Consider the following 15222-nt stretch of genomic DNA (forward strand, 5'->3'; position numbering starts at 1 on the left):
GGGGGGGTGGACTTACTTTCGGTGTATAGTATTTCCACGGGATGAACTCTGCCTGGGATGAAGACGACGGGTGCCTCAAAGTACTTTTGGAATTTTTCGCAATCCAGAGTGGCGCTCATGACGACGACTTTAAGGTCTTTCCTGGTTTTGATGATTTCTTTGAGAAGACCGAAGAGTATGTCTGTATCCAGTGTTCGTTCGTGTGCTTCGTCGAGTACGATGACGCTGTAGTTGGAAAGGAGCGGGTCGGTCTGCGCCTCGCGCAGAAGGCTGCCATCGGTACAGTACTTCAGGAGCGTGGTGCCCGGTTCTGTGACATCTTCGAAGCGTATACGGTAGCCGACTTGTTTGCCAAGTTCCACGTCCATTTCTTCGGCGACACGGTGTGCTACCGACATGGCCGCCACGCGCCGAGGTTGTGTGCAAGCGATGCACTTGTCACGGTGGTAACCCGCCTGCAATAGGAACTGCGTACATTGCGTTGTCTTCCCCGACCCCGTTTCACCCACTACCACCGTGCATTGATGCCGCTTCACCGTCTTCAAAAACTTCTTCCGCGCCTCATAAGCCGGCAACCGTTCCCGCACGCTCAACAAGTCATAGTATCGACGACTAAACGGCTGCCCGTTGAACGGATTCACGCCCTCAGCTACCTCCGGCACGTACTTCGACTTCTTCGCTTTTTTGCCCTCTACACTCATAGGCCTCAACGCCAACTCCGCCATTCCGGCCTCAACCCGAGCCTCTTTGCGCTCGCGCCCCTCTTCCTCTCCATTCGTCTCCCGCTCCCGTTTGCGAGACCCCATTTAAAAATCGGGTCCGCCATGCACCTGCGCCAACCAACAGATTCTTCACCTCGTGCCATGTGTGCCCAGCGTGTGTATAGTTCCGGACAAGGCACCAATGTCTGCACATGCGTCGACCAAAAATCGCGCTTCTCATTGCGCGCTCTTCTATTGCTTTGCTCGCCCAACCATGGTTAATAGTCCCGTTTCCGGCGTTTCGCGGCTGTCGGGCCGTCCGATTCTACGGTCACCAGGCCTCCCCCAACTAAGTCTCCGCCGTCCAGGTCCCCACCGGCTAGCTCTGCCACGGCTAGGTCTCCCCCGGTGCCAACGTCTTCCCCCGCTAGATCCCAGAGAGTGGTCGCGATTGCACCTCCTACACGACAGGCGTAGTCCTGAGCTTGCTCAGTTGCGACCCACTCAATCGCGTCGTCCAGTTGCCACTCATAGAGACAGGCGAACTGGCCTGTGGAAACGGAGAACTTAAAGGCCCGGTGGACGCGCGACATAGAGAAGTCCAGCGCCTTGGCGACCAGGCGGCAGTTGTACCACGACTCCATCGCCTCAAGCCGGATGCATCCGTGAATCAGCGCGAGCACCAACTCCTCCTCAAAGAACGCCCACTGGCGCAGCTCGTAATTCTGGAAGTCGCTCGGCGCGCGCACGCGGTTCCGGCAACCCACGGGCAACTCTACCGCGGTCACCGAGGTCTCCGAGAAGTACGCTGCCTCCAGCTGCTCCCTGCACTCTCTGTAGGCCGCCTTGTAACGTGCCTTGAGCATTGCCTTGCGTCGCATTGCCACCTTCTTCATCCAGTAACGAATCTCATCCGCACAAGCTAGCCAAGAGCCAGACACTACCTGGCCACCAGACGGGCCATGGGTGGCTTGGCTTTGGTGCTTTTTACGAAGCAGATTCGTGAGGGACGACAGAAAGCTCAGTACATCTGCGGCAATTTTATCGACGATGGGGTCTGTCTCTGGACTCGAACCACGGAGTGGGTGCTTGAGGTTGAGTACGGAGCCCTCGTTTTGTCGGTCAAACCACCAGAGGTTGGCCGTTTTTTTGAGGTGCTCCGGAGAAACAGCCAGCTGCGGGCCACCCGGGTCAGTGAGTACGGTGTGAGCGAGCAGGACAGGCGCCAGACGGGCGGGCAGGTCAATTACTTCTTCCAGGTCTTTGAGCACCGCCTGGCAGGCCTGCTCGGGGTACCAGCGAGAGAGCAGGGCCAGCCGCTCCCACTGGGTTCGTCGCGGCATGTTCTTGCAGTTGCGGCGGAAGTCTGCCCAGAGAATCAAACCAGGGAGGCACCGACTCAAGCGGCTGCCCTTGTTGGGGGGCAGAGCGAACAATCCGGGCGGGGCGGACGCCTCGGCGGATAGCTGCGTGAAGCCCTCTTCCGACAATTCGAATAAGAGCCGGCCAATCTCGGAATCATCGTCCGCCTCACTTTCAACGGCCGCCTCCCCCTCCATGCCGGACTCCGGTGACCAGTCCGAGCCGGCTGCCGTGGGTAGGGGACCCGCCGTAAGCAGAAAACCCGTCTGAGCCCCCTTGCCCGCCGGCAACCTGGATTGAAAGACCCAGTTCATAGCCCGACTGTTCTCTACTGCGCGCCACAGTTCATACTCTTCCATTGACCGACGTGTATACATCGGGTCGCGACCCGCAAACCATAATGCCCTTTGCATCATACCTGGGGAACTGAACATCCAATTCGCATGGCGTCGAGCACACGCCAGAATCTTCAGTCCCGTCATCGAAGTGTAGGAGGGGCTCCGCCGTCCCACAGTGTGCATCCAAATGGACTCCGCGTGCCGACTTAATTGGACGCCCGCCACATTTTCCTCAGCCAACCACCAGTGACTGCTTGTTGGCAGCAACGCCAACATGTCCGCAATGGCCATGTTACCCTTCCTTGGTTTCAGCGCTCGCATTGCTCTTTTTTAACCGGATTAAAATCGGGCAATGTACTGGTCGCCATGCTTGTTGGTCGCTGGACCTGTTGGTAAGCAGACTCTTTCATGATCAACCCCACGCGACCCAACCCCACGCGACCCAAACTTCCCCCCATTAAGCGAAGGGAACCGAACCGGCCTGCATTCACTGATTGTCGACAAGCGGATAATATCCCCCACGACTGCTCGGCTACAACGTTCAAGGACAGATTTTTCTCGACGGTCGACAATCGACCTTCGACAGCATCTTTAGACGGCCCAATGGGCACCGGCAGGGTGCTCTCATCAAAAGCAACGCGACGGCTTTCTTTATCCATTGAGGTGCGGGGTGGGGCGAGTGTTGCCTCTTCCAGTATTGCCCGTCACCATCTTCCTTCAAGACTCCTCATTCTTCCGACGTCTCGAGGCCAAGCATCCCCGGTTCCCGCCATCCTCGCGACTGAGCTTCGGGCAACGGGTAGACCACTTCCGCTACGCACCCGACCAGTGAACGAATCACCAACTCTGATGCTAGAGAAGAGGAACGGCGAACCCAAATTGGTCATAGATTATACCGAATGGTCAACCTACAAATGTTCAACTAACACCCACTTCCCCAACTCACCGGCATCATGCAAGAAAAGAGAACCCACAATCAAGTCCGCCACGTTCCTGCACTAACCGCCCCCTCACCACAGCCGGGTTCCTTGCCGTGTGTGCAAGTGTGTGCAAGCGGTTCCGAACAAGGCACAAATATCTGCACACATTCAAATACCAAAAATCAATACCAAAAATCACCACCCTGCTGCGCAATGTTCTATTGCGCACGGTTCTGGTTGCGCAGTGGGGATTACTGGTCCCGTTTCCGGCGTTTGGCGGGCGTCGGGCCGCCCGTTTCTACACTGGCCAGGTCTTTGGCCATCAGGTCCAAGAGCGTGTTGGCGATTGCACATCCAACACGGCAGGCGTAGTCTTGTGCTTGCTCAGTCGCGACCCACTCGATCACGTCGTCCAGCCGCCACTCGTAGAGACAGGCGAACTGGCCGGTGGAGACAGAGAATTTGAACCGGGGGGCGCGCGACATGGCGAAGTCCAGCGCCCTGACAACCAGATGGCAGTTGTGCCACGACTCCAACGCCTCGAGCCGGATGCATCCGTGAATCAGAGCGAGCACCAACTCTTCCTCAAAAAACGCCCACTGCCGCAGCTCGTAATTCCGGAAGTCGCTTGGCGCCCGCACGCGGTTCTGGCAACCCACGGGCAACTCCACCGGGCCCCCCGAGGCCTCCGAAAAATACGCTGCCTCCAGCTGTTCTCTACACTCTCTGTATGCCGCCTTGTAACGCGCCTTGAGCGTTGCCTTGCGTCGCATTGCCACTTTCTTCATCCAGTAACGAATCTCGTCTGCATAAGCCAGCTGGCCACCAGACGGGCCAGGCTTCACGTGGGTTTGGTGCTTTCCACGAAGCAGTTTCGTGAGGGACGTCAGAAAGTTCTGTACATCTGCGGCAATTTTATCGACGATGGGGTCTGAACAGGGGAGTGGGTGCTTTTGAGTGGAGTTCTCGTTTTGGCGGTTAAACCACCAGAGACCCGCCGTGTCTTTCAGCTGCCGCGCACAAACAGCCAGCTGTGGGCCAGTCAGCACCGCGGGGGCGAGTAGGACAGGCGCCAGACGGGCGGGCAGGTCAATGACTTCTTCCAGGTCCTTGAGCACGGCCCGGCAGGCCTGTTCGGGGTACCAGCGCGAGAGCAGGGCCAGCTGCCCCCACCGGTCGCGAAGTGGCATATCCTTGAAGTTACGGCGGAAGTCCGCCCAGAGAACCAAACCAGGGATGCACCGACTCAAGCGGTTGCCCCTGTTAGACGGCAGCGCAAAAAGGTCAGTCGGTGCGGTTGCCTCGACTGAGTCTTGCGCGAAAGCCTCTTCCGACACTTCGAACAAGTGCTGGACAAGGTCCGTGTCCACGTCCGTATCCGTGTCAACGTCCGTATCCGTGTCAAGGTCCGCATCCGCGTCAAGGTTCGCCTCCGCGTCAAGGTTCGCCTCCGCGTCAAGGTTCGCCTCCGCGTCAAGGTCCGCCTCCGTGTCGAGGTACGCCGCCGTGTCAAGGTCCGTCTCGCCTGCCGCGGGTCGCGGACTTGTTTCAGGTCGGCGTCCCGTCGTGGCCATCAATCGCTCGGTCAGATCCGGTACAAAGAGCCAATTCAGGGCAATACTATCCGCCAGAACACGCCATTGTTCGTACTCTTCCATCGACCGACGTGTATACATCGGCCCCTGATGGTCGGGTCCCGCAAACGAGAAAACGTGACGTGAAATATCCGACGAACGGAACGTCAGAGCCGCATTGTACCGCGCATTCGCCAGAATCTCTCGCCCCCCTAGCGTGGTGCAGGTCCGGCTCCGGCGCCCCGCGGCGTGCATCCAAAGAAACTCCGTGTGTCGACTCAACTGTACACCCGCCGCATTTCCCCCCGTCGGCCACTGACTCCCCGGCGGCACCAACGCCAACATGCCCACACTGACTCTCCTCGGCTTCGACGCTCGCATTTTTCCCCCTCAATTTTTATTGACGCACACGAGTGCGCTAGAACCGGTCGGAACACGGTCGAACCCTAGATTCTGGAAAAGTACCCTGCCCATCCATATGATGTAAGCCGTGTCGGTGTGTACCGCCTACTCCACTCGCTGCACTGGTTTACGGTTGCCGACTGGTCCGTCGTACAACCGTGTTAATCGTCGGTCTTATAACTTTTTGATGAATCGCCCGACTTATTGGTCGAGAGTCCTCTGGGAAGCCGAGGGTGCGAGCGAAGTCGAGGGTTTTCAAGATGAAGAGACCTACGAGAAGGCAAGTAAGTGGTGTTGCTCAACATACGAAGCAAGAAGCGTCAGCGGGTGTCGCAGCAAAGATGGGAAGAGCGGCCAGCGACAGTGTGGCAAGCTCGGTGTCCGTTCGTTGGTTAGCCGCGTTACGTCGTCGGCTATGGTGGTCGTGGGCCCATCGTGTGGGTCGGAGCGTGTGTGTCCAGCATGCCATCTGTGCTGAAATGCGCCAAAAATCGCGGGCCACGGTTCTGTTGCGTACGGTTCTCGTGACACACGGTTCTCGTTGCACGCGACCCCCGATGCGTAACTGGAGTCAAGAGTTCCTATTCTCACTCCCGCCGTTTGTTAGGTAGCAGGCCGTCCGTTTCTGCGCCGGTTAAGTCTCCCCGGTATTACTCCGCCGGCTTGGAGATTTCGCTCGAGAAAGCGGCTGTGTCTTCCAGATATCTTCCACGGGCCGTTAAAGCATGGTCAGGGATCGATGTCCCAAGACGGTGAGTAGAGAGCGACGAGAACTGTAAAAAAACAGCCTTGTTCAACATGCGAAGCAACGCATAAGGTTGGCGAGGTTTTTAGGCGTCGCCGGTTTGGTGTACAGATGAAGTGACCTGGACCACGATTGCTGTAAGAACGCGTAGATGACCGGAGGCTGGCCGGTGATGGACGGAAGAATGAAGCGCCAGCAGACGATGGACAGCAGGAGTACCCCGGACTGCGGTTAGCAGCCGAACTAGGAGGGGCCATGTGATTGGTCGACGGTTAGCCGCCGGACTACCAGAGAGCACGTGACTGGCCCACGATTAGCAGTCGGCCTACGAGGGGGCATGTGACTGGCCCACGGTGCCACACCACTGATCTGTGGTTGGTTGAAGTATCAAGCGACGGCAGAAAAGAGGCCCACGGTTGTCCCGGGCGGGTCGGAGTGGTAAGTGACCGGTGTGCGGTGAAGAGAACAGGGCCCCCCATGGCGGGTCATCGGTGCGGTATGTCAAAAAATAACGACTGGCAGACGAGATATCGCACCATCAAGAAAAATTCAGCACCATCAAGAAAAATTCGACACTCTGTTGCGCAACAGGGGCATCTTTGCGGAGCAGGGGCCAACTGGGGCATCTTTGCGGAACAGGGGCCAACTGGGGCATCTTTGTGGAACAGGGGCCAACTGGGGCATCCTTGCGGAAGAGGGCCAACATTGCCTATTCCCGTTTCCGTCGTTTACTTGGTAGCAGGCCGTCCGCTTCTGCGCTGGTCAGGTTTTCGGCAGCTAGGTCTTCGCCGTCTGCTGGATCTCCGCCGGTTAGGTCCCAGAGTAGAGTAGCGATGGCGCCTCCCACGCGGCAGGCGTAGTCCCGGGCTTGGTCAGTTGCGACCCGCTCGATGACGTCGTCCAGGTGCCATTCGTAGAGACAAGCGAGCTGGCCGGTGGAGACGGTGAACTCCGGGCAGTCCTCTTCGTGAACGGCGTCGTCCAGCTCCGCGACGAGCGACGAGCAGTGGTGCCCCGACTCCACCGCCTCGAGCCGGATGCATCCGTGAATGAGCGCGAGCACCAGCTCCTCCTCAAAACAAGCCCGCTGCCGTAACTCATAATTCCGCAAGCGGCTCAGCGGCCGCATCCAGCCCGGACAAGCTACCGGAAACCTCACGGTGCCCGATGATTCGTCCGAAAAATAGGCCGCCTCCACATATTCTTTGCACCCTGTGTATGCCACCTTGTAACGCTCCTTGAGCATTGCCTTGCGTCGAATTGCCACCTTCTTCATCCAGTAACGAATCTCATCCGCACAGGCTACCTGACCACCAGGCGGGCGAGGGGTCGCCTGACTTTTGTCTGCGTCAGTCTGGCGAAGCTGCTTCTGGAGAGCCTTCACAAAGTTGCGGACGTCTGCGGCTATTTCTTCGACGATTCTGGGTGTGGGCGGATTCAATCGGCGGCGTCGGCGGTTCTGATTTATGTCAAGTGGCGAGTCCTCGTTTTGTGGATCGAACCACCAGAGGCTCGCCGTGTCATTGAGCTGCTGCTTCGAGACCGCCACCGGCGGCTCGCGGGGGGCTGCTGTCAGCGCCGTGGGAACAAACAGGCTGGGCATTAGACGAGCAGGTAGGTCTGTAAGTTGTTCCAAGTCCTTGAGAACTGCCTCGCAGGCCTCCTCGGGGTACCAACGCGAGAGCACGGCGAGCCTCTCCCACCTGTCACGAAGGCACATGTATGGGGCGTCGTAACGGAACCCGGCCCAGAGAATCAAGCCAGGGATGGACCGGCAGTTGCCTTTTTTTGGCGTAAAGGGTTCAGGTGACGCGGTGGCCTCAACGGATAGTTGGCCGAAGTCCTCTGTGTACAGATCGAACATATGCCGGAGGATGTCTGTCTGCGCCGGCATGTCCACCCTGGCCGACAAGTCCAAAGGCGACATCCACTCGGCCCGCTCCTGTGGCAATAGCCAACTGAGGATTTCGTTGTTTTTTACGGCGCACCATTGTTCGTAATCCTCCACAGACTGCGCCATGTATACAGGCAGGCCGCGGTCGTTGTACCAGATCGTGCGACGGCCGACACCCGGCTCGGGATATATAGAACCAATGAACCACCTCACACAGTTTAGCATCTCCTCTTTCGACTCCCATCCGTCGATCAGACTCCGCCGTGCCATGGTGTGCCTCCAAATCAATCCCGCTCGTCGACCCACCCGCACTCCCGCGCCACATTCCGGATATCTCCACCCACCCCCCGGCATCAGCAATGCCAACATGCCAACCATGCCCGAGCTGATTCGCGCCTTGAGGGCTCGCATTTCCAATTTAAATTCACACGTCTGGGGGCCGGCCTTATACTCATTGTCGGTCCTCATTGTCGGTCACACACTTATCCACGGTTGCGGGCTTGGGGATGGGCTAGGTTCTCCATTATGTAGATGAGGCAGGCTTCGGTGTACAGGGGAGGGGGCGCATGGGACAGTGGACGCGCGCATCGGTTGTTCGGGGTTGGCTGATTTTTTTGGGCGGGAAATGGCGCGTGCGAAGAAGCCGCGGCTGGAGGAGAGCATTGACAGCGACGACCTCAGTTCGGACCACGGGCCGGAGGGGGTGGAGGAGGCGCCAGTGTTGAGTGCGGAGGAGAAGCGACTGTTGATGGCTCAGGAGTACATGGAGAAGATTGGGATAAAGTACGAGGGTGACGAGTTGGAGACAGTGGCAAGTGCACTTGGAGTGGACCGCGAGAAAGAGACGCGGACAAGGCCCCTCGCGTCGGAGCTGGTCCTGGGTGCGTCGACGATCTGGGCGTGCAGAAAACACATGCCGACTTGCGTCGAAATTAGCTATGACGACAGGACTGTCTTTACAGGGGGCAAGGACGGACGGATTGCGCGCTGGGACGTAGAGTCCGGTCGGCGACTCGGCTTTTTGGGCCACAACCGCGACGGCCAAAAAGGTGACAGCCACAAGAGTGACGGCCACAAGAGTGACGGCCACAAGGGTGCGGTGCTTGCGATGACGTTGGCGATGGGTGGAAAATTATTGGCGACTGCGGGCAAGGACTGCGTGATTAAACTCTGGGACCTGGCGAGTGGCGCTTTGATAAAGGACATGACTGGCCACACGGAACCTGTGACGGGCTTGTGCAGCGCGGGCGATATGGTGTACTCGGTGTCCGCCGACAAAACGATGCGCGAATGGTCGCTGGTCCACAAGACGTGCATGAAGACTAATTACGGACACACTGAAAGCGCGACCTGTATCGACTGCCTGAACAAGACGTTTGTACTCAGCGGCAGTGAGGACAGGACCAGTCGATACTGGAATACACTCAAGAGCAAGCATGCCATATATGAAGAGCCCGACAACGTCGACACATGCGCCTTCCTCAGCAAACACGGGTTTCTGACCGGCAGCTCTGACGGCACCGTCTGTCTCTGGTCCATAGCGCGCAAGAAAGCCGTCCTCCGCAAATCGTTGTCCCATGTGGCCAATAAAGGCGGCCCGAAGCCGTGGTGCACGGCCGTTGCCGTGTGTCCGAACTCTGACGTCGCCTTCACTGGATCCAACACCGGTTCCATTTCCGTCTGGAAGGTGGCCATGGCGGAGAAGGGAGGCATTCTAGAACCCATCCTGGACCCACTGCCGGCACCGGGCGTTGTGAACGCCCTCCGCGTCTCCCGATCCGGCGCTTACTTGGTCGGCGTCTCCGCCGCCGAGCCGCGTCTAGGGCGCTGGTTCCACAGCCCCAAGGATGCCACAGTCGGAGTCATCATGGTTAAGCTCCAGCACTCTTATATCTCCAAACTTTTCGACAATGTCGACAGTGTGCTCTGACCTTCCTGACTGGTACTGACCGGTCGCAGTTATATCACCCAGCGAGCTGCAGTTGGATGCATCCAATTGTTTTTTAGTACACAACATTACACGTGCTAGCTAGCTAGCTAGCTTACCCAAGACGTAGAGATCCAACTGCGAGCGTGTGCGCAGGACCTGGATGGGTACGCAGTAATAGTTTGGTGTGTATCATTTTTTAATGCTGCAGCCACCCACTACCGGTCGAACCACCAGACGGACTCCAGCAACCAGCGCTCGACTTCGGACTCAAAGGGTACCTCTAATTCGTCGGGATATCGTTTGGAAGTCTTTACAGCATTCCGAGATTCCTTTTAAACGATGGCTAGATCGGAGCTGTCCTTCATTAGCCAACATTGCGTTTCTACTTAGGGTATTGGGATCCTGCATAGATCGAGCAGATGTAAAAGATAAACTGGAACAATGCATTATTGAACATCTCCCGCAGGGTACCTACATTGTGTCTATTCCCCAAGGTAACTCGGAACGCGTTCACCAATTAAATAATTCTGCTGCAGTCATTAGAGCTGACCCTTCTTGGGGTTGTTTTGGTAGCGATCTTCTCAAGGAAAAGGATTCTAATTATGACAGGGCCATATTACAAACAGTGGAAGAGGTCACTGCTGATTCTATCGTTTGTTCGTCAGCAAAATATCGGCGAATACATTTAGCCAAAGGCAGCTTCGCTGTAACTCACGTAGAGGAAACTCGGCCAGAGGATGAGAAGGATTACTCAGTAACGCAGCAGTCCGAAACTGTTGGCAGCAGCAGAAATCTAAGGAAGCTGCATGATAATATTTATCGATATTGCCATGAGAGATTCCCTAGTAACAAGACTACGTGCGACGAATGTTTGCAAACCAATGAGGGATATTGGGGGCTGGTTTACTCCTCGTTGATGACAAGCAAAATGCCCACTTATAAAGCACATACTTGGAGTACAAAAATACATTTGCACAACCTACTACCGGACACAAACTTCGACAACTACCTGGCAGACGCTGCTTGCAACATCAAAATCAAGTCCAACTCACCCGAAGCAGATTTTGCTTATGCTATCGACGTCGATCTTAATTTTTCCACCACCCAAATCCCCCTTAGCCACATCGTTCCCTGGGTCTGTGGCCTCGAGAACAATATCCAACAAGACCTGACAGAATTCATCCTGGCCTGGACCTTCATCGAACACCAACCATACGCTCGGGCCGTTTACCCCAACACACTACCTGATGTGGTTGAACTCGCAGCAGAGCTCAGAGCAAGCCTTTCAGCGAATAAGTGACGAGCATGCTTGCGCCTAGATTGTTGATGCAGTTATGCAAGTAGTCAATATCGTGTGTGTGCTCAGTTAAAAGTGCAAGCGCGCGCGCAGGTGGTCAATGTCGTGTGTGCGCTCGGCCAAAAGCGCAAGTAGTGTGCGTGCTCAGCTAAAAACGTGGATGTGCCCAGTTTCTCTGTCAGCACTAGCGCGTTGGTAGCGGGCGAACTTGTTGGCTCGAAAAAGTAGACCAGCACTAGACTCGATCTCACGGCCCTTTTAGCCGGCAGGGTTCCTAGGTCACAGCCCTGTTGGCTATGGTGCTATACAAGTATCCCAGTTTCCATGCGATTGTAAGCTCGGTCCGGTGCAAGCTCGGTCCCGGACAACCTCCGTTGAAAGAGTCCCGACAGTCTGTTCTCGACAATCTGATCCGACAGCGTGGCCGGGCAACATTTCGGGTTCAGGAGACGTGGACTCGGTCGCCGAACATTCTGGTTTTCTTTCGGTTGACGTCCAGCAGGTTGGTGGAGGAGGCGAGTACTGTGGTGGCCAGTACGGGAAGGAGGTAGGCGACACGTAGGCCGTAGCGTCTAGAGACGGGCCCGATGATGCTGGGTCCTCCGAGGAGCGCAGCACTGTTGAGTGCGCTAAGTGTGGCGGTGACTTCGGCAATGGACATGAGTTTGCTTCGCGCGGCGCAGGTCTGGATGATGGGCACGTTGTTGGCAAGGCCCATGCCGACGAGTGCGGCGCTGCAGAAGGCGCCCCAGAAGGTGGGGAAGGCGACGAGGGAGGCGAAGCCGGCGAAGGAAATTAAGCCGCCGCAGAGGAACACGGTTTCGCGGGTGTAGCGGTCAACTAGCCCGTCTCCGAAAAGGCGCATCGGGATCATCGCGAACGCGAATGCCGCGTATAACAACGGCCCCTGGTCCATCCGCGCGTCGCAGTACCGCATGAAGAATAAAGCGCCCCAGTCGCCCACGCTTGCCTCCGTGAATAAAGCCAACGCGGATACCGTCGCCAGCTGCAGCACGCGCCAGTCGAGCCGCCGCTCTCCCGCGGAGGTCGGAGACGCGTCCGGCACGAATTGCGGCGATGACCGCATTGGTGTTAGCATGGCCGCGCACGCCGCCGCAATCGGCGAGTCAATTTCCGGCAAATTTCCGTCCCCGAAACACCCCTCCGCCTCTTCGCACGCGTGTGCGCCGCGCAAATTCTCCGCCTCGTCGGGCGGCAACAAGCTCACGAGCCCCAAGGTGAGCCCAGCCGCCGTCAGCACCTGCAGCGGGTACACCTGGGACCACGAGAGACCGCAACGCAACAAAGCAGAGAAGAAGCTGCTCCCCGCCAGAGCTCCCAGCGAGAAGCAGGCGTGGAACGAGGACATCACGCTCTTCCCCAAAAGCTGCTCCAGCCTCGTCGCCTTCACGGTAAATGCAGTGTAGTAGCCGGAACCCAGCATCCCGCCCACGACCACGACCCAGTGGGGTGCTCGACCCGTGTTCCGCCACCACGGCAGTGCCGACAACAAGAGCGACGACGCGGGTACTGCCATGTAGGTCACCGTCTTCGGTCCGAGACGACCGACCAACTGGCTGTTCGGGTACGCCATGATGATGCACGTCATTCCGTAGCACAGCAACAGCATGCCCAACTGCGCATCGTCCAGATCAAACGCTTCCTTCAGCCCAGGCACCCCAGCAATCCACGCAGAGACCGAAAGCCCGAACGTGAAGAACAAACCGCATGTTGCCCACCTGGCAAGCATCTGAATTTTTGGACACCACCCACCCGAATACCGCCCCCGGATACCACCCAAGTCCAGATCCATAATCGCCACCCACTAGGAGCCACACATTTGGCAACCCGTGCACTCGTGGGACGTACGGTGAGTGTGACTTAAGCTGCCGGTTCGGTTTCGATATATGGGCTCAGGAAGATTCTGAGGCGTTCCAGGGGGGCGGGCGGTTCTCCTGAAGTGGCGAGGTACTTGCCTCCGTCGAGCAGTTCGGCCATGTGGGTGACTAATTGGAGGTTTTGGTCATATAATCTGCGAACGGGTCCAGCAATGGGTTGGATTGGTCCGGTGAGTCCCCTGAAGAGTTGGTTGAGGTTTCGGTAGCAGGCTTTGACGAAAAAGGACGTGCCCATGTGGCAGGCGTCCCCATTTCTGTATACCCAAATAAGTTTAGGTGGAATAGCCTGTGTGCCGAATTTCTGAACGCCCAGTGTGCCAGGTTCCACCACAGGCTGGCGCATGACGCGCAGTGCCGAAGAGTACACTTCCGTCGGGCGCTGCGGACACGGCGCCCATCCCGTCTTGACGTTGAGGTCCTCGCGGCCTGCTTTGCCGCGGCCGTTCCCCAGTTCATCGAATCGGTACCGGCTGGTGCCTGTGTAAAAGCGCACGTCAGTCAGGCGTTCGAAGACGTTACGCCTGTCGAAAATGTGGGGGCGAGTGTGTGTGGCGTGAAGACACTCACAGGCACCATCGCAACAAGCGACCTTGTCAGCGCCACCGGAATGGTCCGAAGGGTCCCCACGCAGGTAGCGCTCCCCTCCCCGGTGGTATACTCTGCCGCCGTCAAGTTGCTTTCCCGCCGCGAGTCTGCCAGGAGTTACGTTCGGAGTCGTCGCTGATATCATTGAGAGTGCTGCACCTCGTAATATTTTTTGTCCATGTTAAACCTCCCCTTCCTCGCCGTCTACGCAGTAGCCGAGGGTCTCGCCGCCGCTGCCCTGCTCAAAACACTCCGCGTCAAGAGATCTGCCGCGGGGGTAAGCTACCAGACTCTCCTCGCCTTCGCTATAGGTAAGCACGACCATACTGCAGTCCATACACACTGCGGCAGACCTGCCCACGACCCATGGGGGACCGACGCCGCCCCCCAAGTCCTCCACGTGTCAGGACCGTGGCTAAACAAAAGCAATAACACTCCGATCCATGGTGTGTGTACTGTTAAATAAGTCTACATACAACTACGTTTCCATCAATGGCTAACTACAACTATATATATGCCTAGCTGTATACATATCAATAAGGGTATATCTGAAGCTGCGGCTAGTCTGAAGCGTGGAAGACTGGGTGGACAATATGTGTTGCAGGTCATTTGGGCTCGTTTTTGTTCGCGTTGGTATTACCAGTTTCTGTGAGTACTATGGCATATGCAGGTGCGTCGTTGTTATCGGCGTTATGTCTGGGGTTGTTGATCCGCGTGGCTTTCTACCATTACTGTTCTACGTATCAGGCGCAAGTGGATTCGTTCGGCAAGCGGGTTTTGCCTTCTGCGATTTCCGAGATGGTTGTGGCGGACCTATCCCCGTTGAAGCAGCTTTCGCCAAACAAACAGACGCAGCCACCATCGGAACCAGTGGTTCGGGTACATTGGCTGGTGCTGTACGTCGGCACCTTGGCAGTGGCCGTCTCAGTCGAGTGCTTCAGACAACACAAGCAACTCGGCCAAACACTCAGTGCCATGGGCAGCTTCTCAGACTGCCTCCTCGGCCTCGCACTGATACCCCAACTATCCATGATGCTCAGGAGCGACAAGACACACGTCGCCCGCGCCGTCGGCACCGCCGTGCTCTACTGGACGGCCGCCCGCGCTGCGTCCTTCGCCTTCTGGTAAGCACACACCCGTGACCACACCCGTAACCAGACACGTGTGACCACACAGGTATGTTCACCAAGTCCTTGCACAGTGCTTGCACACACGTGTGCTTGCGACGCCACGCGGTGCGGCGCGCTCCCCTGTTTACGACACGGCGCTCACGCCAATACTGTCGCATTTTTCTCCAGGCTGTTCGAGACCAGCATTCCAGGACGCGGCGTGAAGCTCGTTACCGAGCCACTAAACTTGCTAGGTATGGCCTACATCGGTTATTACCGCTGGGCTTCTCAAAAACCACTCGAGCTTCCTTTATAAGAAAAACTTACCACCTAAACACGACATGTTTCCTACAGGCTGCAATAGGAGGTTCGGGGCAGGGCGAAGTCAAGAGGGTTCGGTTTTGTGGAACACAGCGTGGAACCCCCCACGACAGGGGTATACAGCAGGGAAACAGCACAGTGGCCCG

General features: G+C 57.2%; 10 protein-coding genes across 10 annotated transcripts; 4 read left to right on the plus strand and 6 right to left on the minus strand.

Annotated features, from left to right (window-relative positions):
- Positions 1 to 806, minus strand: GNI_013740 (putative pre-mRNA-splicing factor ATP-dependent RNA helicase; the record flags this gene model as incomplete). Its single annotated transcript, XM_011130588.1, has 1 exon — positions 1 to 806. A coding segment is annotated over one exon (806 nt), but the record flags the coding sequence as incomplete, so codon positions are not given.
- Positions 807 to 979: 173 nt separating this feature from the next.
- Positions 980 to 2722, minus strand: GNI_013750 (hypothetical protein; the record flags this gene model as incomplete). Its single annotated transcript, XM_011130589.1, has 1 exon — positions 980 to 2722. One exon carries the CDS (start codon positions 2720 to 2722, stop codon positions 980 to 982), a length of 1743 nt encoding a protein of 580 aa, XP_011128891.1.
- A 31-nt stretch (positions 2723 to 2753) lies between these two features.
- GNI_013760 (hypothetical protein) lies at positions 2754 to 3403 on the plus strand (the record flags this gene model as incomplete). Its single annotated transcript, XM_011130590.1, has 2 exons — positions 2754 to 2793; positions 2988 to 3403. 2 exons carry the CDS (start codon positions 2754 to 2756, stop codon positions 3401 to 3403), a joined length of 456 nt encoding a protein of 151 aa, XP_011128892.1.
- A 169-nt stretch (positions 3404 to 3572) lies between these two features.
- GNI_013770 (hypothetical protein) lies at positions 3573 to 5276 on the minus strand (the record flags this gene model as incomplete). Its single annotated transcript, XM_011130591.1, has 1 exon — positions 3573 to 5276. One exon carries the CDS (start codon positions 5274 to 5276, stop codon positions 3573 to 3575), a length of 1704 nt encoding a protein of 567 aa, XP_011128893.1.
- A 1475-nt stretch (positions 5277 to 6751) lies between these two features.
- On the minus strand, positions 6752 to 8404 carry GNI_013780 (hypothetical protein; the record flags this gene model as incomplete). The annotated part of the gene is made up of 1 exon (XM_011130592.1): positions 6752 to 8404. One exon carries the CDS (start codon positions 8402 to 8404, stop codon positions 6752 to 6754), a length of 1653 nt encoding a protein of 550 aa, XP_011128894.1.
- Positions 8405 to 8561: 157 nt separating this feature from the next.
- On the plus strand, positions 8562 to 9866 carry GNI_013790 (putative U3 small nucleolar RNA-interacting protein 2; the record flags this gene model as incomplete). Its single annotated transcript, XM_011130593.1, has 1 exon — positions 8562 to 9866. One exon carries the CDS (start codon positions 8562 to 8564, stop codon positions 9864 to 9866), a length of 1305 nt encoding a protein of 434 aa, XP_011128895.1.
- Positions 9867 to 10065: 199 nt separating this feature from the next.
- On the plus strand, positions 10066 to 11166 carry GNI_013800 (hypothetical protein; the record flags this gene model as incomplete). Its single annotated transcript, XM_011130594.1, has 1 exon — positions 10066 to 11166. The coding sequence occupies one exon, from the start codon at positions 10066 to 10068 to the stop codon at positions 11164 to 11166; it is 1101 nt and encodes a 366-aa protein (XP_011128896.1).
- Positions 11167 to 11605: 439 nt separating this feature from the next.
- GNI_013810 (major facilitator family transporter) lies at positions 11606 to 12913 on the minus strand (the record flags this gene model as incomplete). Its single annotated transcript, XM_011130595.1, has 1 exon — positions 11606 to 12913. The coding sequence occupies one exon, from the start codon at positions 12911 to 12913 to the stop codon at positions 11606 to 11608; it is 1308 nt and encodes a 435-aa protein (XP_011128897.1).
- A 131-nt stretch (positions 12914 to 13044) lies between these two features.
- GNI_013820 (hypothetical protein) lies at positions 13045 to 13791 on the minus strand (the record flags this gene model as incomplete). Its single annotated transcript, XM_011130596.1, has 1 exon — positions 13045 to 13791. The coding sequence occupies one exon, from the start codon at positions 13789 to 13791 to the stop codon at positions 13045 to 13047; it is 747 nt and encodes a 248-aa protein (XP_011128898.1).
- A 33-nt stretch (positions 13792 to 13824) lies between these two features.
- GNI_013830 (ER lumen protein retaining receptor) lies at positions 13825 to 14774 on the plus strand (the record flags this gene model as incomplete). The annotated part of the gene is made up of 2 exons (XM_011130597.1): positions 13825 to 13957; positions 14251 to 14774. 2 exons carry the CDS (start codon positions 13825 to 13827, stop codon positions 14772 to 14774), a joined length of 657 nt encoding a protein of 218 aa, XP_011128899.1.
- Positions 14775 to 15222: the final 448 nt, after the last annotated feature.

The sequence above is a fragment of the Gregarina niphandrodes genome (genome assembly GCF_000223845.1).
Source record: "Gregarina niphandrodes unplaced genomic scaffold scaffold00002, whole genome shotgun sequence".
NCBI lineage: Eukaryota > Apicomplexa > Conoidasida > Eugregarinorida > Gregarinidae > Gregarina > Gregarina niphandrodes.